Source organism: Panthera tigris, chromosome F2, assembly GCF_018350195.1.
Source record: "Panthera tigris isolate Pti1 chromosome F2, P.tigris_Pti1_mat1.1, whole genome shotgun sequence".
Classification (NCBI taxonomy): Eukaryota; Metazoa; Chordata; class Mammalia; order Carnivora; family Felidae; genus Panthera; species Panthera tigris.
In genome coordinates, this window is record NC_056676.1 from 80,283,410 (window position 1) to 80,308,175 (window position 24,766).

Here is a 24,766-nt window from a genome sequence, read left to right on the forward strand (position 1 = left end):
AAACTCAGAAACGAAGAGAAAGAATACTTTAATGCAATATTTAGAAAAGTCAAAATGAATGTAACAATTCCTGATGCACACAGTTTCAAAACTGTACCTAGAGACGGTCTGGCCCTGCATTACCACCACCTTACCTCATGGTGCTTCGCTCTCCTGGCCCTAACCCCCGCCCTGGTTTCAATAAAACTTTATTTAAAACAACAGGCAGCCAGCCCACAGCTGCCGCCATTTGCTGAGTAGATTGCTTTAAAACACCACCTTATTTATCTTGATTGTGGGGTGTTTTGGTGTCTGGGTAAATTTTGCACCCCAGGTCAGCGCCTCACTTGCCCCTGTCGCAGTCCGGGTCCTGGGTTGCGGAAATCGATTTTGAATGAACTGCAGGCCCCTTGAGCCCCTCTAGAGGGGTCCCCCTCACCCTGAGAATGAAGGAGGCATCTGTGCAGGGAGCGCTCCCTCCCGTCCTGCCCCCATGCCCACCTCTCCGCCTTCATTAGAAACACACCCCGGCCGGGCAACGTTCAGAGAAACTAATTTTCTCAACGTCCCACGAATCTCCCTAAGGAATTAGTGCTGATTTTGGCTGATAAACGCGGAAGCGCTCATTCCCTGATGGTGCCGACTTCATTCAGCCCGAGGGCTCCAGCGACAGATGGCAGACTGTGAGGCATGACTCGCTGGGGGTCGCGGTGGATGGCGACTGTTGCCGCAGTCACCACTGACCTGGACTGGGGCAGGGCCGCACCCCTCTGAGGACTCATTTCCTCCCATTTCATGGGTGAGACCCTGAGGCTCAGGGCGTAGAGGAACCTGCCCGAGGCTTCAAAGCGCGTTGACAGGAGCCCAGCCTGCTGGGTCAGGGGTCCAGGCATCTGGGTTCAGAGCCCAGCTGGGAGGACCTGAGCAGGGGGCCCCAATCTCCGCCTGTTCCCTGGTGTGGTAGAAAGGGGGTTGCATGGCCATGTTGTAGGGCACTGTCCTGGTGCTGCCCTGGTGGCAGAGGTCCAGGGGGCCTGGAACCCCACGAGCCCGAGGAGGGTGGCCTGGTTGGGGCCGCAGAGGGGCCGTGGGGCGCGGGGGCCTGCGAGCTGGATACTCACATCCAGGTAGAGGTCGTGGCTCAGGAATCCGAGGAGGGCCACGCAGCTGTGCACAGCCCGCTGCCGCTCGTGTGTCTTCTCCGACGCCAGCCAGGTGTACATGTGCTGCGGGTGGGCAGGGGCAGAGAGGGGGTGCTGCAGCCGCGCACCCCCGCGTCCCCCGGCTCCGCGGGGGCCACCCCCTGCTCAGCCCTGGGCTCACCTCTCGGCTCACCTCTCGGCTCAGGCCCCGACCCCCAATCGGTTAGCTGGCCAGCAAGGCTCCGCCCCGCCCGGGACCCAGGCCACACCCACCCTGGCCGAGACCACGCCCGGTCCAGCCACGCCCCTCACCTCCGGCCCGCCTCCTCAGCAGGGCCCTGCCCACCCCGACTCAGGCCTCGCCCACCCTGGTCCATGGCTCCCCAGGTCTTGCCCTCCCCTGTCCCTCTGCTCAGCCTCTCCTGACCCCTCTGCTCCAGACAGCTCTGCCAGAGAGGAGAGGTCGTTTCCTGCTCAAAGCCCCTGGAGGCCCCTGGGTTTGAACCCCTTTGGCGACACGCACCCCTGTACAGAACAGTGCTTTTCTGTGCGCAACATAATTGCACGGAGTCACAAAGGGATACAAACACATATTGAAACAGTTACACTGAACAGTTTTAAGCCAAATCTGAGCCTCTTTGTTAAAGCGACGGATGCTTATAGTCAGTGACTCTGACGTCGGATGCAGGAAATGGTATTTGGAGATTCTGTGACCCAGCGATGTCCTATGACCACATCTGTGACTTCCATCGGTGGCAAACACAGCCACTCCCGGCACTGCTGTGGTTTGTCGCCAACGTTGCCAGGGGGAGGGGACACACTACTTTCCCGGTGGGGGGGAAGCCAGGCACACACCTGACTTCCATCGGTGCACCCAGCTTGGGGGCCCCTGCTTCTGTGGCTCCCCTCGCCCCCACAAGGCCTCCAGGCTGGACCTAACCTAACCCAAACCCCCCTCCTCACCCTCAGCCGCCACCTTAGCGCCCTCCCCAAGCTGCAGCCATGCAGAATCTCTGTCTGTCCTGATCCTGGGCTCACACAGGCTGCTCACCCCTCGGCGGGGCCCTCTGCCTGCTGGGCCCTTCCCTTCCCTTCTCTACCCCATGACCTCCTCGGTCCTCATTCAGGTGAAGTCCACTGGCCCTGACTTCCAACCCTCCCAGCTGAGCCAGTGTCCTATCTCTGGTTCCTCCCCTGCCCCTGGACTGTCCCTGCCTGTTGACTGGTCTCCCTCCGGTCGAGGTGAGAGGGTGGGGGTGCTGGGCTTGTGAGAGCCCTCCTCACAGCTGGAGACATGGGTGCAGAACGAGGTCTCAGGGGAGGGAGGTCAGGTCCCAGCCTGCTTCCTCAGCAGCCCCCCTCAAGTGTGGCGCTCAAGGCCCACTTCCCACCAGGTGCACCTGCTGTCCTGCCCTCCAGTTCCCCCAAGCCGCTGTGATCCCTGAAGATGGACAGCCCTCAAGCCTCCAAGTTCATGGGCCACTCGCCACCCGGAGTTCAGACCCTGCCTCCTCCGGGCACCTTCCCTTGTCCGTCCTCGGCCCGGCCTGTGCCGGCCCCGCCCCTGCGCTGTGCCAGCCACCGCCCCTCACCGACAGCAGGAAGTGCAGCTCGTCGGCCGTAGGGTTCTGCATGATGAGGCTCTGCAGCATCTGGTCCAGGGCCTCCAAGGTCTTGTTGTAGAGGGTCTGTGCAGGGGGGTGGAGCAGGTCAGGGCAGCCGCCAGGCTCCGGCTGCGATTGCGGGCCAAGGCCTCCTGCAGGGCCCCAGTGCATTGGCCTCTCCCTGGTAGTGGTGCCCCTTCCTGCACACCCCCGTGGCCAGGCTGCACACCACGTGCGTTCACACCACATCCAGGAAGGGCCCCGGCACAAGCCCCATTTGGGCAGCTGGGAGATTGGGCGGGGGGCAGTCTGGCTCAGACCTGCCCAAGGCCACAGGTTTCTCTGTGGCCAAGGTAAGTTCCTTTGCAGCAGGGCTGGCTTCTCGGGCAAGCAACCTGCGCGAGACCTGGCACCCAGAAGGATCCTCGAGTGCTTGGTTTCCTGCTTTGCGGTCCCATCTTGAAATTCTTCCTAAGCTTCAAACAAGGGCCCGCATTTTCATTTTGCATTAGTTGGGGCAAATTACGCAGCTTGTCCTGCCTCCTGGGTCTCACACGAGACCCCCAATGTTTGCTGCTCGGCTCACCGGGCGTGCTCATGGAGGGAGCCAGCCAGAGAAAGTGCCCAGCCCGCCTCCTGTCAGGGTGCGTCAGAGCGGAGCCCTGGGCGCGGGCTGTCCACCCCCTGGGAGCCCTGGGGAACTCATTTCAGCTCTCTGAGCCCACCTTGGTCACGTGAGAACTGGTTGTGAGGTCAGCCCCACCTACTGGGTGCTGATGCACATTGAATGGGAAGGAGCAGGAGCCCCCAGCCTACCGTCTGGGACCCGGCTAAGCTCCCTAGGTGAGCCAGCCATGACGTTGTCATCTGGCAATGGGGGCACTTTAGGCTCCTGCAAGGTTGGAGTGGGGACAGGCCCTGGCCTTCTGGAGGTGTGGTGTTGTCCGGGGCCCAGGGCACCCCTTGCACTCTCCCCATCCAGAGTGCCTATCTGTCCCAGTCCAGTCTGGACCCGGCCAGGGGGCAGGAGTGGGGTTCTACCCCGACTCCCACACCAGACACTTCCATTTCTCTGAGCTGGTTTCCTCACCCTGTGGACAAGTGCTGCTGGGAAGGTGAGCTAACATACACACGGGGCCTGGCACAAAGCAGGTGCTCGGTTAACACCAGTTCCCTGCCCTTTAGGGTAAACACTCGGGTCGCAGGTGTTGGTGGTGCCCCAGGAGGATGGGTTTATGCCTTCTGCAGAGCCCATGAGGTGCGGAGGGGGGCATCCGGCCCAGTAAAGGATGGGCCTGCTGGGGCCTGGGTGGGGCGAGAGCAGTTAAGTAGTGAGACAGCTCAGGGCTGCTCTCTGGGTGGGCAGGGAGAGAGGTCACTTATACTCCTATTTGTAGAGCGCACCAGTGTCCCCTTTTATCTGGAGAATTAAGTACTGTTAGCTCCACACTTACCACCCCCATGTCACAGTTGGGCAAATGGAGGCTTAGAGAAGTTAAGAAACATGCTCAGGGTCCCCAGCCCTATCCTATGGGGGGTCAAAGGCTCTGCCATCTAGCCTGCACCCCCTCCAAAGCCATGAACAGCAGGCAGAGCCGGATGCCTGCCCAAGGGGCCCCTCTCATTGGAGGGGTACATGGGCCAGCTTCACACCTGTATGTTGGGTGGCTCCAGGAAGAGGCAGGTGTGTTTCTTCAGGACGTCCATCAGTGGCAGGGCGAACACACTGCGGAGGCAGACGGACAGAAGCCGTGATTTCCTCTTCAAGTCCAGGGGCGGCCTCAGTTTACTGTTTAGAGGTAGAGGGCAGTGAGGGAGGGGTGTGGGGGCCGGTGATTGCAAAGGGGCCCCCAGCCAGAGTAGACCAGATTTGACAAGCCCCGAGCAGCAGCCCCTCACCCAGTTCTGTCCTTGACCAGAGACTCAAATATACACTTCTGCCTCGCTGGCCTACAGGGCCTCCTGGGCAGGTTGAATTCCAGGAGGGTTTGTAAGGGACTAGCATGGCCTGGTTGGGAGCAGGTGCTTCATAAGCCCTGTACCTCAGGCTCCCCTTTACTGGACAGACTGGTCTCATCCCAGCCCTGGCTACACCACTGGGACCTTCGGTGGCTCTTTTTGGGCAAATGATGCTAAACTTTCATTCTCTGAGGTGTGAATTAATCACAATAGCTATACTGTTTATTGAGAGCCTCTTACAGGCCTGAACTGGGGCCTGACCCTGGGTGGGGCTGGGGAGCGTACCAGAGGCTGGAGATGATGTGAATGGTCTGCTGGCGAGTTGACGTGCACAGTGTGTCCTGGGGTTCCTTCTCCATCAAGACCTGTAGATCCACAGGTGACGGCTGAGTGACTCAGGCCTGGGCTTATCACACTTCTGACACCAAGTCTCATCCCTGGCTGAAGAACCCAGTGCCTGGCACCCCATGGCCCACGGGATCATGCCCCAGCTTTCCACCCACCCACGGGGGCCTCTGTGGCCTGGCTGCACTTAGAGAACTAGAGCACAGCCTTTAGAGTGAGACAGGTCACGTCTGCACCCTGACTGCCACATATTGGCTGCATGACCTTGAGCAAGTCTCCACACTGCCCCAAGCTTTGCTTACTCGTTACTTAAATAACAGAGTGTTGTTGCACACATGTCAGGTGTGAAGCAAGGTGTGCAAAGCACAGTGTCTGAGTCACAGCAGGAGCTCAGTGAATGGGAGCTCAGTAAACTGTTATTTTATTATTACAGTTGTAATTGTCCAGTGGTTGTGTGTTTCCTCCACTACCCTGGGGTTCTGTAAGCCTGAAATCTCTAGTGAGCAGTGGTCTGAGCTGGGATGGTGCTAGCAGAATGGATGGTGCTGGCCTTTCTGGGCCTCAGCCACATCAGCTGGGAGGTGGACACAACTGGCCGGCTCAGGGTCACTGAAGAACCAAGAGAAGTGGGGGGCATGGAGCGCTCCCAGGTGCCAGAGCCTATGAGGGGCTTGGACATGCCCTAGAAATCCAACTTCTTTGCCCCTTTCCAACACCTGCTTCTTGTGGATGCTGCTGGCCCGAGGGAGGAGTCTCCTCCTTCTCATGGGTCCCCTTCCTCTGCCCCAGGACCTTGACTCACCATCAGACACTCAAGAAGCTCTGAGATCTGGGAGAACTCGTAGCTGTGGGCCCCCTCATTGCGGCTGATGGCTCCCACCAGCATGAAGATGGCGGTGAGGAAGCTCTGCTTCAAGGTCTCGTCCTGGCATGGGGGCATGGGGGTCAGGCCATGGAGCGGGGGATGGAGGGGGCACAGGACAGGCAGGAGAGAGCACCATCGTCACATGTGGCTGCAGGGCATTGCTGAGGGAGTACGGCAGAGATCTGCAGCTGGGCCACATAGGTAGGACTTTGAGGGGGGAGCTGTGTGGTTTTGTTTAAAAATGTGAATATGTTGACAACATGTCAAGGTCAGGAGTAAGAAGCCAATGTCTCGCCTCACTCGATGTGTGGCAACCCAGAGCCCAAAGATCTGAAGGATGCGATGGCCTGACCGGGCTGCCTGGTCCTCTTAGCCCCCTGGGGTGGACGCCCTGGGTGCAGAGTACAGAGTCAGCAGGCCATCATCCTGGGGAGGGGATGGGGCATCTCCGGGCCTTCCAACGCCCCAGAGTGAAAGCCAAGGAGAATGTGGGGGTGGGGCCACCACGGAAGCCCTCGAAGCTTTGGGTGGGACGACGGGGTGAGTAGGTGGGACAACGAGGAGGCCAGGCTTGGCTCCTCCTGATTTCAGAGTCAGGTAAGGGTGGGGAGGAGTGCCCCAAGGCCCTGGAAGGTCCTAGCATTCTCTGACCCAGGTTCTGGTGGGGCCTGAGCTGTGTCAAGGCTGGGCTCCAGAGGAGTGGCCCGGGGGAGCCATACCCAGGAACTGTAGTGGAAGTAGAAGACCATCCGTGACAAGATGTTGTCCACCCACGGGAGGATGTGCGCCTTGGCCTTGACCGCCATCTGACCGTAGGCGAGGAGTATGGTGCTGCTGACCCACCTCCACTTTGGGTCCTCTGATTTCTGACCCTGGTGGGGACAGAAAAAGGGCGTCAGGGTCCCCCTGGCCCGCCCCCGGGGGAGCGGCGACAGGAAGTACTCTGCACCCTAGCGGGTACTGCGGGCAAGGGTTCTGAGGGGTTGCGAGGCTCAGTTTACCGTGAGAGGAAAATAGGAAGAGTGGAATCGTCTCTCTGGGGGGTTGGAACGGGACTGTGGGGTCACCCGAGGTGTGTGCGAGGCACTCGGCTCTCCCAGAACTGGCCAGGGTCCTAGCCCCTCACGCTGCCTGCCTTGGCGTAGCCCCCTCCCCTGGAGCTGGGGGCCCACTTCCCCTTTGGGCTGCTGGGGGCCCAGCAGGCCATGCCTCAACCTAGGGAGATGGTAATGGGGCTCTGGACCTTCGGACCCGAGGGAGGCCCAGAGAGTGTGGGGGGACATCTGAGACACCTGAGGACCACCTGAGGTGGTCACCTGAGGACCACTTGCCTCCATTCCCTGTCAGTGACTAGGCCCCCTCTGAGGGCTGGAGATATGGGTTCCAGTCCCTGCTCTGTCACCTGCCGGCTGTGGGGCCCGAGGAGGTGGCCGGCCCCCGCTGGGCTGTCTGTGCTACCTGTGACTCTTCCCCCGTCTGTCCTGAGCTCCCTCATGCAGCCCCAGACACTGATTCTGCCCGCAGGAGTGACCAGGGGTGCAGCGAGGACGGGGGAGGGGGGGCATGCCGCCCATCAGCAGGGGCACAAGGTCGCCCTCTGGCCCTCGTCTCATGTTACAGGCAGGGCACGTGTCAAAAGGCCATTAATAAACACAGCGGCCAGCACAGCCACTGCGAGATGTCACCGGGGCACCTGCTGTGTGCCAGACATTTCAAAGCCACGTTTCCATCCCAACGGCTGGGAAGGGAGGAATTGTTATTCAAGAGGAGAAACTGAGGCACGCGGGTCACGCTGCAGGTGGCACTGGAGGCCAGGAGGCTTGGTCCAAAGCCTGTGCCCCTAACTATCCCCAGAGACCCTCTCGGATGCCCAGATCCGTGTAGAGGGTGGGGGTCCTGATGCCCAGCCCCTCGTTGAGGCCCCCAACCGCCCCAGAGCCAGAACCTTCAGGCAGAAGCTGTGGAGGCTCCATTTAACGGGTGTGCTCCGGCCAAACTGCTCTAGGACGGCCCAGACGTGGTCCAGGTGGCGGGTCGCGGCCAGCCCGACGGTGAGCGCGATACCCTACAGGTGCGGGGGAGCAGGGTCACCGGTGCCGGTCACAGGACCACGCCTGGACTCTCGCCTGGGGGTGTGGAAACTGAGGCCCAGAAAGGGAGGGGACTCGTCCAAGGTCACGGGGACCCCCTCCCCCCTCCCCCGCCCCTGCTCTTCAGGACATGCAGCTCTGGCCCAACCCTGTGAGGGCATCTCTTATGGGGGCGGGTAGGTGGTGTGGGAGGCAGGGGGGAGCGGTGACTCTCTGGAGGCCTGTAACCTCCCCCTGCCCCCACTAGCTCTGAGCCTGGGCCAGAGGAGGGAAGGAGGGTCCAGGAAATAGATGTGTGACAGAGGAGAGGACCCAAGTTATGGTAGGCTCAGTGTGTGACCAGGGTCAGGACTCAGGGTGTGAAAAGGATCAGGTGTCTTTGTCTGGCCCGACCAGGGCTCAGGGTACGAGCAGGGATCGGGCTAAGCTTGCGGTCAGGGTCAGGCGGCTGGGGGCTAGGCTGGGGGCCGGGTCCTCACCTCCCGCTGCTTGGGCCACTGGTGGGACGTGTCCAGGAGGGTTCTCAGGTGTGTCCTCACAGTGGTGGCATTGTCCTCAGTTTGAAGGATCAGCCCGTAGTAGATGAACAGAAAGGCCTGGGGGGAGGTTTGGCTTCTTGTCCTGGGTCTGACCCACCTGTGTCCACCCCGATGGCCTCCCTGGGCTCCTGTAGCCGTCCTCATGCCCCTGCTCTAGGACCCTCATGCCCCTGCCTAGTTTTGACGGGTTTCAACGGTGCCACATCAAATCTGGCTGCACAGGCCCCTGGCCCTTTGTTTCTTTCGGGTCTCAGTGTCCTTCTGGGGCCTCGGCCTTGCTTAGGTGGGCATCCTATGGACAGAGTCCCTGGGACTGTGTGGTGGGCACAGGGGCTGCCTGTGGGGGGGCAGGGGATACAGGGGGCGATCCACCTTCTCTGGGGGCTGTTCCTGATGCGTCTGGTCAGGCTTGGTGAGGGCCGACAACAGCTCCCTGGACCACTTGTCCGTGTTCAGGAACTGGACGGACTTCTCCGCCATCTGTGAGCAGATAGGAGTGGGCAGGGCCGGGGTGGTCACTCCCTCCACCCCGCGGGCTGGGGCTGAGGCCTCCACCAGCCCCGGCCCGCCCTGGTCACTCAGAGCCCTGACTCCGTCATTCTCTTGCCTTTCTTCCTGAGTCTCCGGGGCCCGCCCTCTGATTTCCCTGAGATTCCCTTCCCTGGAGGTGTCCAAGGAGAGGCTGAAACCGGGAGCCTGCCCATGTCCCCGGCACCGGGCAGGGGCCCAGACGTCACAGATGCTCAGTGAGCGTCAGGTGAAGGCCGCCCGGCCGGAGTGTGGGTGCCAGGCCGTCTCCCGGCACCTGGAACTGTGCCTGGCACGGAGTCGATGCTCCAGTAAAATTGTTTTGAATGAATGTGGGATCAGAGAAACGAAGGAGTGTGGCTTCTAAATATAAAGTCCTAGAAGTTTTGCTCTAACATATGACGACTACAAGATTTCTTTATTTTGGTGTTCCCAGATCCCACAGTTCAAGTCCGAGATTTTGATCCCCAGGTCCTTTGGGGCGGGGGTACCCCTTCTAGATATGATCCCAAGCCCCCAAATCTTTATAGAAAAAACAACTGATGGATGTGAGGGTAAACGTTTTCCGAAGTTTGTTCAGCAAAACCACCATAAATTCGGTTGAAAGATGCAGTAAATTGTGTTGCCTTGTGTTTTTGTTTCCTACAACCTCTTGCCAAGGGTTAATATCGATGATAACGAGCACTTCATAAGCTAGTAAGAAAAAGGCAACGGTCTGCTTAGAAATAGTGAAAGCACACACACGTGACAGGCTATCACCTCAACCTTGCTAATATCTGAGGAACGGAAATTAAGATGATATGAGACTGGCAAAAAATAAACTTGCTGGATGTCAGCAAGGAAGTGTCCTTTGGTGGGAAGGTGAGGGATCTCTATTTTTTTTTTTTTTTTTTTGGTGAAGCCTTTGGCAGGCATCAATTAAAATTTAAAACGTGTGTACATTTCCCCAAGGGACTCCCCTTCTAGGAATTTATCCTAGAGGAGCACTCATAGGTGCCTTGGTTGGAGCACAAGGCACATTCTGTCGCGTGGCTAGATGCAAGCCCGCCGAGAGCGCCCCCTGCAGGTGGGACCTTTAGCGCCCTCTCCGGCGATGCTGGGTAGGGTAGGGCAGGGTGGGGCGAGGCGGGGCGGGGGGCCCTGAAATGGCCTGAAATGGATTTCCCTCTGCTGTACTTCTCATCCCCGTGCCTTACTCATTTTATAACTGGAGGTTTGCACCTCTACGTCCCCTTTGGCTATTTTCCCCGCCCCCCACCCCCCCTCCTCCGGCCACCAGCAGACCTCTTGGTGGTTGTGTGCATTTAGGAGTCTGGTTTGGTTGTTGTTTCCTTGTTCACTTGGTTTGTTTTCTTAGATGCCACATAGGAGTGAAATCATAGAGTATTTGTCTTTCTCTTTCTGACTTCCTTCCCGCAGCACAATACTCTCTAGGTCCCTCCGTGTTGTTGTCAATGGCAGGACCCCATTCTTTTTCATGGCTGAGTAGTACTCCGCTGTGTATAGAGACCCCTTCTTTATCCATTCTTCTGTGGACGAGCACTGGGGCTGCTTTCGTATCTTGCCCGTTGTAAATAACGCCGCAGCGAATGTAGCCGTGCAGGTATTTTCAGGTTAGTGTCTTTTTCCTTTGGATAAATACTGGATCATCTGGTACTTTTAGTTTTGTTTTTTTTGAGGACCCTCCGGGCTGCTTTCCACAGCGGCCGCGCCAGTTTGCATTCCCACCAACAGTGCGTGAGGACCCCCTTGGCTCCGCGTCCTCGCCAGCATGTGGTATTTCTGTTTTGTTTTGAGTCTGGCCATTCTGACAGGTGTGAGGCGGTATCTCATTGCGGCTTCGATTTGTATTTCCCTGACGATGCGTGATGTCGAGCATCTTTTCACGTGTCTGTTGGCCATCGATAAGTCTGGGTTTTAAGTATGTTTGCCGAGGGGGGCTTAACTCACAGTGTGAGGCATAGATCTTTCCCGAGCGGCACAATGAACTCTGACAGATGTGCCGACCCATGCTCCTGTCAGCCCACCAAGAGCGAGAACACATTCCGCCCCCCCCGGGGAGCTCGCTCACGGTCCTTCCTAGTCAATTTCCATCACTACAAAACTGCTTTGATTTCTATCACCGTAGATTGTTTTTGCCTCTTCTGGAGTTTCATAGGACGGGAATCGCGCAGTGCGTACCTCGTACTTCTGTGCATCTGGTGTTCTCAGCACGTGTCTGCCTCACGTGTCAGAAGTTCACTCCTCTCCGCCGTGTTTCTATCGTTCTGTTTCTCCTCTGTGGTGTCTTTCACTTGATTTTCAGGTGGACGCTTACCTACGGACTTTAGGTCTTTGCTGGGGGTCCTGCTCTGCCTGGCGCAGAGCACTGCTGTCTCCGGTCTGCAGCTGTTTGGGGTAGAGGATCTCCAGGGTCGTGGGCCGGTCCACACGGGCCCTGAGCTCTGCCCTCTGCGGCGAGCTCCAGTCTCACTGATGTCCTAGCTACACTTCCCTTTCATCTGAAAGCCCAGTCCTGTCCCCTGACCTCACTTTTGGGGTCTGCTGGATCAGTGCGTTCCCTCGTCCCCTGTTCCGGGTTGGGAATCTGCTGTTGTGTTAATCTGCACGTGCTGTGTGTCTTGCTTTTTTATTTTTTAAAAAATTTTTCAGTGTTTATTTTGAGAGAGAGAGAGAGACGGACAGACAGAGTGCGAGTGGGAGAAGGGCAGAGAGAGACGGAGGCACAGAATCCGAAGCAGGCTCCAGGCTCTGAGCTGTCAGCACAGAGCCCGACGTGGGGCTCGAACTCACGAACCGCGAGATCATGGCCTGAACCGAAGTCAGAGGCTTAACCAACTGAGCCCCCTAGGTGCCCTGTTGTGTGTCTTGTTTTATAGATAAAGGCTATTGCTAATGGGGACCTTGGGACCCAAAGAGCCACAAAAATTGGTGGGTCTGGTCGGATCCTTAAAAACTGGTAGAGCGCCCGCCATGGTGTTAGGACAAGTTGGTCACAGGACGGGTTAGGTTGACTCTAGGTCACCTGCCAACCTCAAGAAAATTTCCGTACAATGAAGTGTGCTGTAAAACATGCACAGTCCCCAACCTAGCAACACATCCCTCTTGGGTATTACTTGGCTCTGAGAAACCCCAAAGGCTTAGCTAAAAAAAAAAAGCTCCTTAAGCCCCGAAAACTCAAGTGTGCCATCTTCTGTCACACCTGCTTATTTTATGTCTAAGAACTACGGTCCCAGAGCTATAAATATCTCCAAAAACGGCAAAATCTTAGTAAAAACAACCTAAAATTCCAATGGCCATTATGGAGATTGTTCAAATTAGGATTGTTTATTTCAGAAGTGGACTTGGAAACAAGGTTGCCCAAGATGACACGAACAGAATGGAATACTTAGTTTAATGATGATGCAGAAGCTTCCGAAAGGCCTCACGATTCCAGAAAAGCTCCATGCAAAGGTTCATTACAGAAAGCTAATGACAAATGAAAGACAGGTGCCCAAAACAAAAGGCAGGGAGCCTGACGCGACCCCTCCTGCTGGCTCCTTCCTCCCTGACCCGAGTCCTCATGCTTTGTGGACCCTGCAGACACAGTTACCTTTTGAAATAAAACCCCTGGAGGTCCAGGAGTCTCTCTCAGAGTCTTTTCCTCTTTGGTCAAAGGCCAAACTAAGGGCAATAGTTAAAGAAACTTCTAAGCCCAGAGAGGGTCCCCAGAAGTTTTCTGAAGAATTTAGAGTCCTTACCACGGGCTATGACCCAGGCTGCCAGGTCCGCGTCAGTGTGTGCACCTGCTGGTGGGCCCGGGGGGCCCGGAAGGGGAAACAGAGGCAGGAGGGTGTCATCCGAGGATGCTATTTCAGAGCCTCAGTCTTCGACATGGTCCCCTCATGGGCCACAAAAGAAGCGACGACCGCTCCCAAGCAGTGCCCAGAGCCCTCCCGCCCGCACTCACTGGTCTGTTACTCAAACGTGCAAACGAAAGACCGATCTGTGGCAGACTCTGAAGTCTGTCTGGAAGGGATCTTCCTACAGCATCCTGGGTTCCAGACAATAACGGAGGGCACCCAGCGTGTTCCAGCTTTTCCATTTGTAGGTGGATTATCTCCTGAGATTAGAGCGTTGATAAAAAGGCAGAAAATGGGACGGGAGGCCCCCTGCCTGACTGAACTCATGACCGGAGCTGGGGACTTTACCGTAAACAAAGGTCCGCCAAGCTGTTGGCCTGAGGGCTGCAGTGGCCTCAAGGTCAGGGGCCTGGAGCGGCACCTGGGCCTCCCGGGCACCCCGAGGCGCTGCCCCAGGGATTGACGTCTCCGCTGTCCCCGCAGGCCCCACGGGACTTGCCCACACCACCTCTCGGGTCCCCGTGCCCAACCCCGAGCCGGGGCCCCCCGTGGGCCTCCCAGGGCTGATGGGGATGGCAGGGTTCTCTGATCTCAGCAACCCCCTCCAGCAGCCGAGAGAGAGCCTAGAATTAAATTAGTGGGAAGCCTTGCCAAATTCGGGGATGTGCGAGAGCTACAGTCTCTCCTTAAACCCCGCTCCCCCAGGACAGCAAATCCCTCGGAGGAAGGTTTCCATAGTGAGGGCATCTGATCCAGTTTAGAGGGAGTTTCTGTCTCAGCCAGGGGCCTTTCCCTGGAAAACGCTCTCTTTTGTTGTGTGACCCAGGCCCTGACAACCTGTCCACCGAGACCTCCTTTCTAAATGCAAAGGGCCAGCTCACACGTTTTGCCTCTGCTGGAGACCTCGCCTTGGAATTTCCCGACCCACCCGAACCTTTTATGTTCTTTACAGTCTGTCCTTGACATACAAGAGGACAAACTACAACAAAAGTCCCTTAATTTAACTGAGGTGCCTGCAAGCCTGTGGGCCGCCTCTCAGGCTGACACTGGGAGAGTGAAAAAGGACAGAGTCTGTCAAGATCCAAACAGACATGGGACGCCTGGGTGGCTCAGTCGGTTAGGCGTCCGACTGGGCGTCCGGCTTCGGCTCAGGTCACGATCTCACAGTCTGTGGGTTCGAGCCCCGCGTAGGGCTCTGTGCTGACGGCTCGGAGCCTGGAGCCTGCTTCGGGTTCTGTGTCTCCCTCCCTCTCTGCCCCTCCCCTGCTCCTGCTCTTTCTCTGTCTCTCAAAAAACACATAAATGTTAAAAAAAAAAAAGATTCCAACAGACATAACTACACTTCTTCCCAAATTGCCTCAACCCCCATGAAACCCGAGGCTGTACAAGGCCTCGCACGGACGGCAGGGACTCCTGGTCGCCCAGGGGCTGATCGTCCCGCCCCAGCCCTGGGACAGGAGATCTTGCCCGCCCGCCCAGAAACCTAATGGACACAGTGGTGATGTGTCCAGCATTGAGGGCCGCTAACGAGGCAGTTCCCCGTTTCCCAGTTGTTCCAAACCCGGACAGCGGACTCACAGGGGTTCGCTATTCAAAATGGTGGATTTGGCTCAGCTTCTCCGGCATCGCTGTGGACCCCGGCAGCTGATGTCAGTCAACAACATACCTGGACAGTTCCGTGAGGCCCCTTCTTATTTCCCCCGAGGGCCCCGTGGAGAGCGATTCACCCCCAGGTCCCTGGGAAATGGAGCCTCTACAATGAGGAGAGAACGCCTTGCCGTGCTCAGCAACCAACCAGATGTTCGTGAAGGGTTCCATGTATTTGCTTGAGGGACATAAAGCCCCTAGAGAGAAATCGCAACGCTCTCTAGACGCGGCTCCTGACCTAGGTCATGATCCAGGCGCTGATGGAACCCAGCTGTCCCCAGAAAGGATGAAACTGATCACAGCATTTCCTGTAGGCACAGGACGAAGCCACAGCCTTGTGTATGTCGAGGCCCGGCTGCCTGTCACAGACCGTGGGCTCCTAATGTTTCTCCATTGGCTTTCCCACTCTCCGAACTTACTAAAATTCCAGTCCCCGGACCCATTCCTTGCTGGGGGGGGGGGGTGGTAAACACGAACAGGCTTTAGAGGACTTTAACAGCCCCCCCTCCCCCCCAGGAATGACCTGCCTCAGGCCCATAGAACTATTCAAACCTCTCCCCGGTTTGTGCCAGAAAGAGACAACCAAGTCCCGGGGATGCTCACACACAACGTGGTGGGGAGCACCGGCCTGTTGCTTGCAGCCTGGTTCAGGTGCTCCTGCCTCCCCGACGGCCCACAGCCTCTCGCTGGGGCAAGTGAGTAGAAGCCTGAGCAGATCGAATGCCAGGACATGACGCTCATTTGCAGACCGCTGTTCATCCCGCCATGTTGCGGGATGTTTTCTTTCTTTAAAAAAATTTTTTTTAATGTTTATTTATTTCTGAGAGAGACAGAGAGAGAGAGAGAGAGAGGCAGAGAGAGAGGGAGACACAGAATCCGAAGCAGGCTCCAGGCTCCGAGCCGTCAGCACAGAGCCCCACGCGGGGCTCAAACCCACAAACCGCGAGATCATGACCTGAGCCAAAGTTGGACGCTGAACCGACTGAGCCACCCAGGTGCCCTCTTTTTTTTTTTTTAAATATAATTTATTGTCAAGTTGGCTAACATGCAGTGTGTACAGTTGGTTTTGGGGGTAGATTCCCATGATTCATCACTTACATACAATACCCAGTGCTCATCCCAACAGGTGCCCTCCTCCCTGCCCACCCCCCACTTTCCCATCCCCCCCCATCAACCCTCAGTTTGTTCTCAGTATCCCAGAGGCTCTTATGGTTTGCCTCTCTCCCTTTCTGTAACTTTTTCTTTTTTCCCTGTCCCTCCCCCATGGTCTTCTGTTCAGTTTCTCAAGTTCCACAAATTAATGAAAACCTATGGTATCTGTCTTTCTCTGCCTGACTTATTTCACTCAGCATAATACCTTCCAGGTCCATCCACGTTGTTGCAAATGGCAAGATTTCCTTCTTTCTCACGGCCAAGTAGTATTCCGTTGTGTATACGAACCACAGCTTCTGTATCCATCTCTCAGAAAAGGCCATTTTCAAGCTGGAAATGCTGTTCCTGGCCGGTGAGCTGCTCAGGAGGGGAAGCCTCCCCCAAGCTAAATCCACCCACTCTGGGCCATCATCCGAGTGGGCCAGTTACCGGAAGGACAAACTGGTAATTCTCATGCTCGCAGCTGGTGCGCCTACAGGGTCGTCCATGTTTGGGGATGTTGTGCAAACAAATGGGTTTTCTTTGTGTCCCTTTAAGAAATTTCTTTGACTTGTACTCTAGATTTTATTATTTCTTTCCTTCTCCTTACTTTAGATCTCATTGGTCCTTTTTTTTGGATAGCTTTTTAGTTTTCATTTTCATTTTCATTCATTAATTTTTTTCAGTGTACTTATTTTGAGAGAGAGAGAGTGCACACAGCTGGAGAGGGGCAGAGAGAGAGAGAGGGAGAGAGAGAATCCCAAGCAGGCTCCACGCCGTCAGCGCAGGGCCCTACGATGGGGCTTGATTTCACAAACAGCGAGATCATGATGTGAGCCGAAATCAAGAGTCGGACGCCTAAACTACTGAGCCACCCAGGCACCCCGATAGCTTTTTAGATAATAGACTTTATACCTTTCTTTTCTTACATAGGCATTAAAAACACGAATTTCCTTCTGAGGTTGCTTTCTGTTGAACCCCACAAATTTTCATACGTTGTGTTTTATGATCATTGCGTTCAAAATCTTTCCTACTTTCTCTTGTGACTTCTTCTCTGACCCATGGGTTCCTTAGAAATGTGTTGCCACCTTTCCAAATATTTGGGATTTTTTTCCAGATACATCTTTGCTATTGATCTCTGATTTACATTCTGGTCAGAGAATGTACTCTGTTTTATTTCAGTCCTTTTAAATTTATCGAAACTTGATATAGGGCCCAGCGAACGAGCTATCTTGGTGAATGTTCTATTTATGTTTGAAAGAAATGTCAATTAGATCAATTTGGTTAATTATGTCGTTCAAGGCTTCTCTATCCTTAGTGATTTTCTGTCTTACTTCTCTATTAATCATTAGCTGCTACTGTTACCACTGACGGAAACTATTAACTACACTGAACAAGGGCGGCCCGCGTACCGGGCACTGTGCATTACATCCTGTAGTCCCCTCTAAGCCTGTTTGCTCATCTGTGACAGTGGGACTCCTCCCTACCCCCCACCCACCTCCCAGGGAGAGCAGGTGCCCTGCTCCCCTGTTGCCCCCAGCGTCCCTCAGAAGGCCCCAGTGGCCGGGCTCCCCCCTACCTGGGCCAGCTGCTTTTCCCAGCATGCCTTCTCTCCCTTCTGGAAGATTGACTCTGTGGGAGAGAAGGGCCACGTCGCTGGAGGCCACGTCTGACGTCCACGCTGGGGCTGGATCTCGGGCTCCTTCTCCCCCATCCCTCAGATACTGGACTGAGCCAGGGTGACATTGTCCTGCCTCTGCTTGTCCTGGCTTCGTGGAGGGCAGTGAACTGGGTGCAGGGTCTGGAGAGCTGGGCTGGACTTGTGGCCCTGCCACCCTGGCCTTGTGTCCTCAGGTTGGCCTTGTTGCCTCTTGGGGCCCCCGGCTCACCAATGGTGAATGGAGGGTTCCCTCCAGGCGTGGCCATTTGGAATGTGCCAGAATCCCCTCAAGGGTGGGAAAATAAAGCCCGGAGAGGGGTGCGTTGTGAGAACGGAAAGCTTTTATGGAACTTTGGAAATTCAACCTCGGAGGGAGGGCTGCCTTGGGGGTGGCCTGGGGGTCTCAGGGCAGCAGCATACTCCGCTCACACTGTGAGTGGACGAGTGTGCCTCAGTGACAGCTGGTGTTTGCCTCCCTCCGGGGGCTGTGAGCTCCTGAGTGCAGGGAGCCTGGCACAGGGCAGGTGCTCAGTTGGTTGCTTTGCATTATGCTAAACTCTCTCCTGGCAAGACCCTTCCCTATAGGGCCTCCCCCAGGGTCCTCAGAGACCCCACTGTCCAGGGCGACCCTTCCCACAACTCAGAGCCAGTGGCTGCTGTTGAAGCCCGGGGACCTGGACATCACAGGCCTGTGACATGCTGTTCCGGGCCTTCAGGCCCACCACACTGCCTCTGTGAGCTTGGTTCCTCTTCTGCTAGTGAGCAGGGGCACCCGCCTGTTGTGGTGACAGAGGACCAGGACCCTATGGCAGTGCTGGCCTCACGCCCATCCTGGGCCACCTCCTGGAGCCTCCTTGCCCTGTCCTGCTTCTGTCCAGGCCATTGTAGAAATGCTGACAGCAGGACCACGGGCCAATGGGGACCAGCTGGCGGGCTGGTGGTCTCCTTTCCTGGGAGCCTTGATGCGGCCCTGGCTGGCCATGGCGAGGGGGCTGTGGGGGGGGCTGGGGCCACATCCCGTTCCTCTGGCACAGACATGTTGTGCAGCCGATGCCTGGCCCTACGTGTGCCCCGCAGGTCAACACAGTTGACCCCTTCTGGATCCTTCTCTATGACGCCACCCTCGGGGCCTGGGGGCAGAAGGTGGCCAAGGCGAGGCTGGGGGGTGCCTCAGGCCTCTAGGGCAGGACATACCGTTAGAGGTCAGGATGCCCATCACGTAGAGCAGGCTGCGGTGCGGGAAGACGCCTGTCAGGACCTCGGTCTCCAGGTGCTGGGCCACCACCCGCCACGAGTGCCTACAGATGGCCAGCAGCACATTGCTGGCCGCGTCCTGGTACACCTCTTCCAGCTCCTGGAGGGCAGGGGGCAAGAAGGAGGAGTGGGCACTTAGACAAAGCTTTGGCTTTTCATGGATGAGGTCTGGTTCGGTCGGCAGGGCCGCTGTGGTCAGCCCACATTTTGGATAGAAAACAGACCAAGGTGGCCCAGCATACGCCAGCTGAGCTTCTATCCCGGGGCTGAGCTTCCTGGGACCCTCAGCACCCCTGGTCCTGGGATAGTTCCAGAAGCCCGCTGTGCTTCCTGCTTCTGAGCCTGGAGCACCGCTCCCGCCCACCTTGTCCATCCAGATCTAGTCCTTTTTGGAGCGGGCCCCGAGGTCCCCATGTGGGACGTGGGTCCTGCAGGCTCCAGTCAACTGTCCCCTCCGGACAGTGTCACCTCCTTTGATGACCCATCCGGGTGAATTCAGAGCCACGGTTTCTGCCTCTCGGGCCTGAGGGCTCAGGGTCAGCCGCTCGGGAAGAGGCCCAGCTGGCAGTCCTGCCTACTTACCACCAGCTAGTGGGGCGGTGGCCTCGGGCACAGGGGAGCCCGCTCTGTGTCCCCACACCTGGGGCCTTTCTCAACAAAATTTTGGTATGTCTTTTGATGCTGCTCTAATCTGGGTTCCTCTTTTCTCCGAGGTTTAGTGGGAACCATCAGGTGCTGTCCACGGCTGCCGGTGTGAGACGGGAGGTGTTGTCACAGGACCACCGCCGGGTGGGGGCCAGGGGTCTGCCCTGCGTCTGGTGGCGTCTAAAAGCTAAGAGGTCTCGGGTCCCTCCCTGTGTGCCCTGCGATGCTGTTTCAATCATCATGTGAGATCATTCTGTCGTTTATAATTTACTCAAAGTGTGGGTATGAGGGCTTCTCATTAAGAGGGTGGATTGAAACTGCTTTTGCCCTTTCAAAAAAACACCTTGACTAGGCCACATTTAGGAGTTTTTTTTAAAGTTTACTTATTTGTTTTGAGAGAGAGAGAGAGATTGCATGAGGTCGAGTGGGGGAGGGGCAGAGACACAGAATCCCAAGCAGGCTCTAGGCCGTCAGCCCAGAGCCCGACGCGGGGCTCGAGCCCATGAACTATGAGCTCGTGACTTGAGCCGAAATCTAGAGTCGGAAGCTTAACCAACTGAGACACCCAGGCAACCCCCCCGCCCCCCCCAAGGACATGCTCTAAGAAGTTCAACAGCAGCCACATTCTGGAAGCTGGAGAGCAAATGAATGACAGTAATCGGTGAGCAGTAGGCAGCATCGGGCAAGCCCAGTGTCACCTGGCCAGGTCTGCCCATGGGTGGGGGGGACTCCGCAGGGCACGTGTACCAGACCTCTGCGACCAGGGTGCCGGGGGAGGGTGCAGCGATTCAAGAAGGCGTCAGGCGCCCAGATGCTGTGCCCGCTGCACACCCAGAGGAGTTTGTCTCCAGAGGCTCGGTCTCCAGAGGGGGCAGGCGCGGGTCTGGGACGGGAGGCCAGGGCCATCCACAGCACTGCCCCTGGGCCTCACACCTCCGGGCCGGGCACGGTGCTGGAGTCTTCTCTGGGAAATCTGGGCAGCCCACGACGAAAGCCACAGAGGCTCTGGCACGGGTGGTGGGCAGCCGTGGGCTCCCTGGTGACTCTACAGTGGACCCCAAATCCTGGCACCCGCCGGTGCATTCAGAGCTCCCTATCACCGCTAACCACGGGCAGACAGCCACGCTGGAGATGATTACCATCCCCACACACCCGACGAAACCCGGAAAACTGCTACCGGGAGGAAACACAGGCCAAACGGAGAGATGAAAACTTCCAGCAAAGCTGTCTCTTTAATATCCCGAGAGATCAAAGCAGGTATTGTATCCACAATAAAACAGCATGATATGAAAGTGAACATTCTGGGCCCAAAATCAAGATCGTGGGACAGTTGAAGGCACGGGGCAGAGCTGGGGACTCCACAGAAGGTCTGGAAGACAGCGCGTCCTCAGAGAGCCGAACGGAGGACAGAGAGCTGGTGGAGGAGACACCAGATGAAAGTATTAGGGAGGACTGAGCACCCCGCACCTGTGCGTCCCTGAAGCCTTGGGGCAGAGCAACGCGGGGGACGGACGATACTGTCAGTGAAATAAGTGAGAACTTTTCCAGAAGCAAAGGTCCCAAACAGCCAGCCAGACCGTGGGGGGCGGGGCCAGAGCGCACAGTGGCCACGGAGAGACCCAGAGCCAGGCGCACCTCGGGGAACCGCGGGGCGGGCAGACGCACGGAGGACTCTGCAGAAGGCTGCGTGCGGGTAAAGGTCTCATGTCCGCAATGACTTTGGAGTCTCTATGGTTGCACCAGAGGCAGTGGGGGGACCACAGGGCACCACTGCCAGCATGACAATGACCTTGTCGAGCAGGAAGGAACTGAGCGTCAGAGCAAACCAGCAGTTTATTTGGGGCCTTTAGGAATTCCAATCCAGGAGACACAGATTCAGGAGGAAACCGAGATGTGCCTGGAGCTGGAAGAAAGAGCTTACGAGGCCAAACCCCGCAGGAGTTTTGGAAGAAGTATGATTGGTGTAGGAAAACCCCGCAGAAGCTGTTTTGAAAGAAGTATGATTGGTGTAGGAAAAATAACGTTGGTCTACACAGGATAGGTCGCTGTGCCGGTCGCCAGGTCGGAGCTCAGCAGCATCAGCCTCATTCTGGGAAAAACGCAACACGGTGTGGCCGTTTGTGGTCAACGTGGCCTGAAGTCCAAGCTGATCCAGGTGAGCACGTGCGTCAGACCAACCTCCCTGGTGGCCACTGGCTCCACCCTGGCCTTCCTGACTTCATGTCAGATGTTTCTGTCCACGGTCTCCAATGCAGAGTCCGGGGCGAAACAGAAGGGAGAGATTTCCAGAAACGCGTGGTCTCGACACTGCACTTCCCAAACGCACACTTTCTCAAGAAGCTGCTGGTGGATGTGTGTCCCAAAGCAAGAGATCAAGCCAGGAAGGAGGAAGGCTTGGGGGACCGGAGACACCGTCCCCGGTGGGGATGGGCTGCGGGGGTCCCAGACTGGGCTTTGGACGCCCAGACGCGCTCGGCTGGCTGGGACCCAGGGGATGATGTGCCTGTGCTCCTCTGTGAGTCCTGGACCACGTCCTGGCACCTACAGGGGGGCCCGCACTGGCCCGCGCTGGAGAGCTGGCGGTGGGCCGCTGTGTGTATAGAAGCAGGAAGTGCCGAAGGGCCCTGCCGCGGACCTGCCTCAGAGGCGCTCTTGTCCACCCCCAGGGAGGCTGGGTCAGGCCACCACCCAGACACCGGTGGGCCCTGTGTGTCCCAAAGCCTGGGTCACCGCTGCCTCCCCCCCTCTATTATTACTGGTTTGTAAACTATACACAGGTAACACACTTCACACGACGACTCAGGTTAAAAAGAAATCACAGGGACCCCTGGGCTCAGTGGGTTAAGCATCCGGCTTCGGCTCAGGTCATGATCTCGCGGTCCGTGAGTTTGAGCCCCGCGTGGGGCTCTGTGCCGACAGCTCAGAGCCTGGAGCCTGTTTCAGATTCTGTGTCTCCCTCGCTCTCTGCCCCTCCCCCGCTTGCACTCTGTCTCTCTGTCTCTCTCTCAAAAATAAATAAACATTGAAAAAATTTAATAAAGAATTTAGAGTCCGAATTTAGAATTAAAATTCTTTTGGGAAGAGAATACAGTGGCTTTGAACTTCATTCCCTGCCTCTGTCTGCTGCCCACACCAGGAAGGAAGACTTCTTTGTTGGGAGCACGGAGACGGCCATTTACCATCTCATATTACTGCCTGAGCCTCGGTCCCTCCTTCCGTAAACGGGGGTCATAAATACCTGGTGGGAGTGTTAAATTATACCTTTCCCACCCCGTGGAGTGCCGAGGCTTGGAACGTGGTGATGGGCCTTGGTGACTAGTCACTAATTTGCTGACTAGTCCACTGTGGGCAACCCTGGGCTGGTCTGTCTGAGAGCCACCGGCCCTCAAGTCTCTGGAGTCGAAGCCAGCCGAGGCAGTGGGCAGGCCTGGGCCAGGTCCCTGGGCAACATCCTGGGGTAGGCGCGGTTCAGAACCAAACCCGGAAGTGTCCACCAGGCAAGACTCAGGAGGTGGTCGTGGAGGCTGTGTTACGCCTGGAGTACGGGTAGGCCTCCTTGCGGGAGGCCTCCCAGAGGTTGGTGGGGGGATGGGCAGCCATGGGAATCGTGAAACCGGTGGTGGAGGGGTGGTCCCAGAGCCCACCCCAGGGTGGGGGCTGCCAGGAAGGGGTGCTAAGGGGCAGCTGACATTTGGTTCTTCCACTTATGGGCCCTTAGACTCAGGCCATGAGCTCTCCAAATCTCACTTTTCTCAACTGTAAAATGGGTGCCTGAGTTTGTCCCTCTGAAGGGACTGGTGTTAAGAAAATGAAAATGGACAGAAATCACTTAGTCAACCACAGGCCGGGACATCTCCATTATTATTTGGGGGCTGGGGACAGCAGCTTGCATTCCCAGAAGTGGCCTATCTGCTGGCAAGGGAGGCCCACCGTGGACTTAGTCATGTTCTCCAGGGCCAGCTTCATGAACGTCTTCTCCCAGGCCTCCTCCAGGGAGTCGCTGGCTTCGATGGCTGCCTCCAGGGCCTGGAGCAGCCAGAACTTGTGCCGGCAGGACATCTGTGGGGGCAGAGTGGGCAGAGGCTCAGAGACAGGTGGGGTCCGGTCACACAGGGAGTGGCCACCAGGGAAAGCCTGGGTGTGGGGGTGCCGAGGGGGCTGAGGAGGCCAAAGGGAGAGGGTCACAGTGGATGCACTTGGCCATTCATCTGATAAGTATTTAGTGAACACACACTATAGGCAGGCCTCGAACGAGGTTCTGCAGAGACAGACAAATAAAAGTTTGTCTCTATCTCAAGAACAGTTATGGGATTTTAAAAGCATTCCACCTCTAAAGTCTGTTCATTCATTCATTCACTCATTTGTTAAAACTCAATCAGATCTTCCCCCTAATTACCCATCCATCTATCTGCCGACTACAAACCCACCCATCCATCCATCTATCCACCCACCCATCCAGCCAGCCAACCATCCATCCATTCATCCATCTCTGCTACTTAATTTCTCTGTGACTTTAGGCAAATCACTTTCCTTTCCTAAGCCTGTTTCCTCATCTATGGGGGTCATAATATCTACATCATGAGACTATTCTGAGGGTGGTCAACACATGGTCCACCTTCTTCCCTCCCTGCTCAAGCCATTAGAGATATGAGGAGACTGACTTGCCCCAAATCAAGCAGCTGTACCAAAGAGCCAAGATTTGAACCTGCCTTGGGGTCCAGCCCTCCCTCTGCTTCCATGCATTCCCTCTAATGGCTCAAGCAGCTCCCACCTCTGGGTTGTTCACAAAGTAGTCATGGATAGTTTCCAGCACCAGGTTGGGGGCCTCGTGAGCCATGTTCTTGATCTTCTTAATGATGTACTTCAGGCCTCGAGGGTCTGAACCATTCAGGTCCTGGAGCATCTTGAAGCAAACGGCTAAAGGAGATGGAAAAAGGTGTGAGGGTGGATAGGCTGTGGGGAGGTTACACTGTGCTAGCTGGAATACATAGGCAGGGAAGTGGTAGGGCTGGGAATGGGAAAGAGTGACTTGAAAATGAAGACTGAAGAACTGAATATATTGGGAATTCCTGGGCCTCTTGACTGTCCAAAGAGTCCTCCTGGAGTTTGAGATAGGATAAGAAGCAGGAAGACAGGCAGGTTTTCACACCCTTATACACCTATACATATTTCCATCCATTCATTGATTCAACCACTTTTTCATCCATCCACTTATTCATTCATCTATCATCTACCTGTCCATCAATTCATCTGTCCATCCACCCACACATTCATCCATATGCCTATTTGTCCATCAATTCATCCACCTGTCTGTCCATCTTTACACTCACCTACCAGTCCATGCATTAGTAAATATATCCATCTATCCATCCATCACCCATCTGATCACAAATTCATCTATCCACTTGTCTATCCACTAATCCATTCATAAGCTTATCCATCCACCCATCACCCATCCACCCACCCACCCACCCACCCCTCCACCACTCCATCTATTCATCCCTTAACTCCCTCACCTTCCATGTTGTCATTCAAC

The 24,766-nt window shown here is 56.4% G+C and overlaps 1 protein-coding gene across 4 annotated transcripts in view; it reads right to left on the bottom strand.

The window, feature by feature from the left end:
* LOC102954119 (maestro heat-like repeat family member 5) overlaps nucleotides 1–24,766 on the bottom strand; it is a 61,572-nt gene that overhangs the window by 25,438 nt on the left and 11,368 nt on the right. For all 4 annotated transcript variants that reach the window (XM_042973338.1, XM_042973340.1, XM_042973341.1 and 1 more), the window contains 13 exons: nucleotides 24,002–24,147; nucleotides 23,161–23,289; nucleotides 18,526–18,685; nucleotides 17,251–17,303; nucleotides 8,896–9,003; nucleotides 8,464–8,580; nucleotides 7,840–7,959; nucleotides 6,614–6,766; nucleotides 5,832–5,954; nucleotides 4,970–5,049; nucleotides 4,379–4,514; nucleotides 2,714–2,809; nucleotides 1,101–1,205 (listed from right to left, as the gene is read on the bottom strand). In XM_042973338.1, coding sequence (XP_042829272.1) covers nucleotides 1,101–1,205; nucleotides 2,714–2,809; nucleotides 4,379–4,514; nucleotides 4,970–5,049; nucleotides 5,832–5,954; nucleotides 6,614–6,766; nucleotides 7,840–7,959; nucleotides 8,464–8,580; nucleotides 8,896–9,003; nucleotides 17,251–17,303; nucleotides 18,526–18,685; nucleotides 23,161–23,289; nucleotides 24,002–24,147 — 1,526 coding nt within the window. The remainder of the gene's footprint in view (nucleotides 1–1,100; nucleotides 1,206–2,713; nucleotides 2,810–4,378; nucleotides 4,515–4,969; nucleotides 5,050–5,831; nucleotides 5,955–6,613; nucleotides 6,767–7,839; nucleotides 7,960–8,463; nucleotides 8,581–8,895; nucleotides 9,004–17,250; nucleotides 17,304–18,525; nucleotides 18,686–23,160; nucleotides 23,290–24,001; nucleotides 24,148–24,766) is intronic.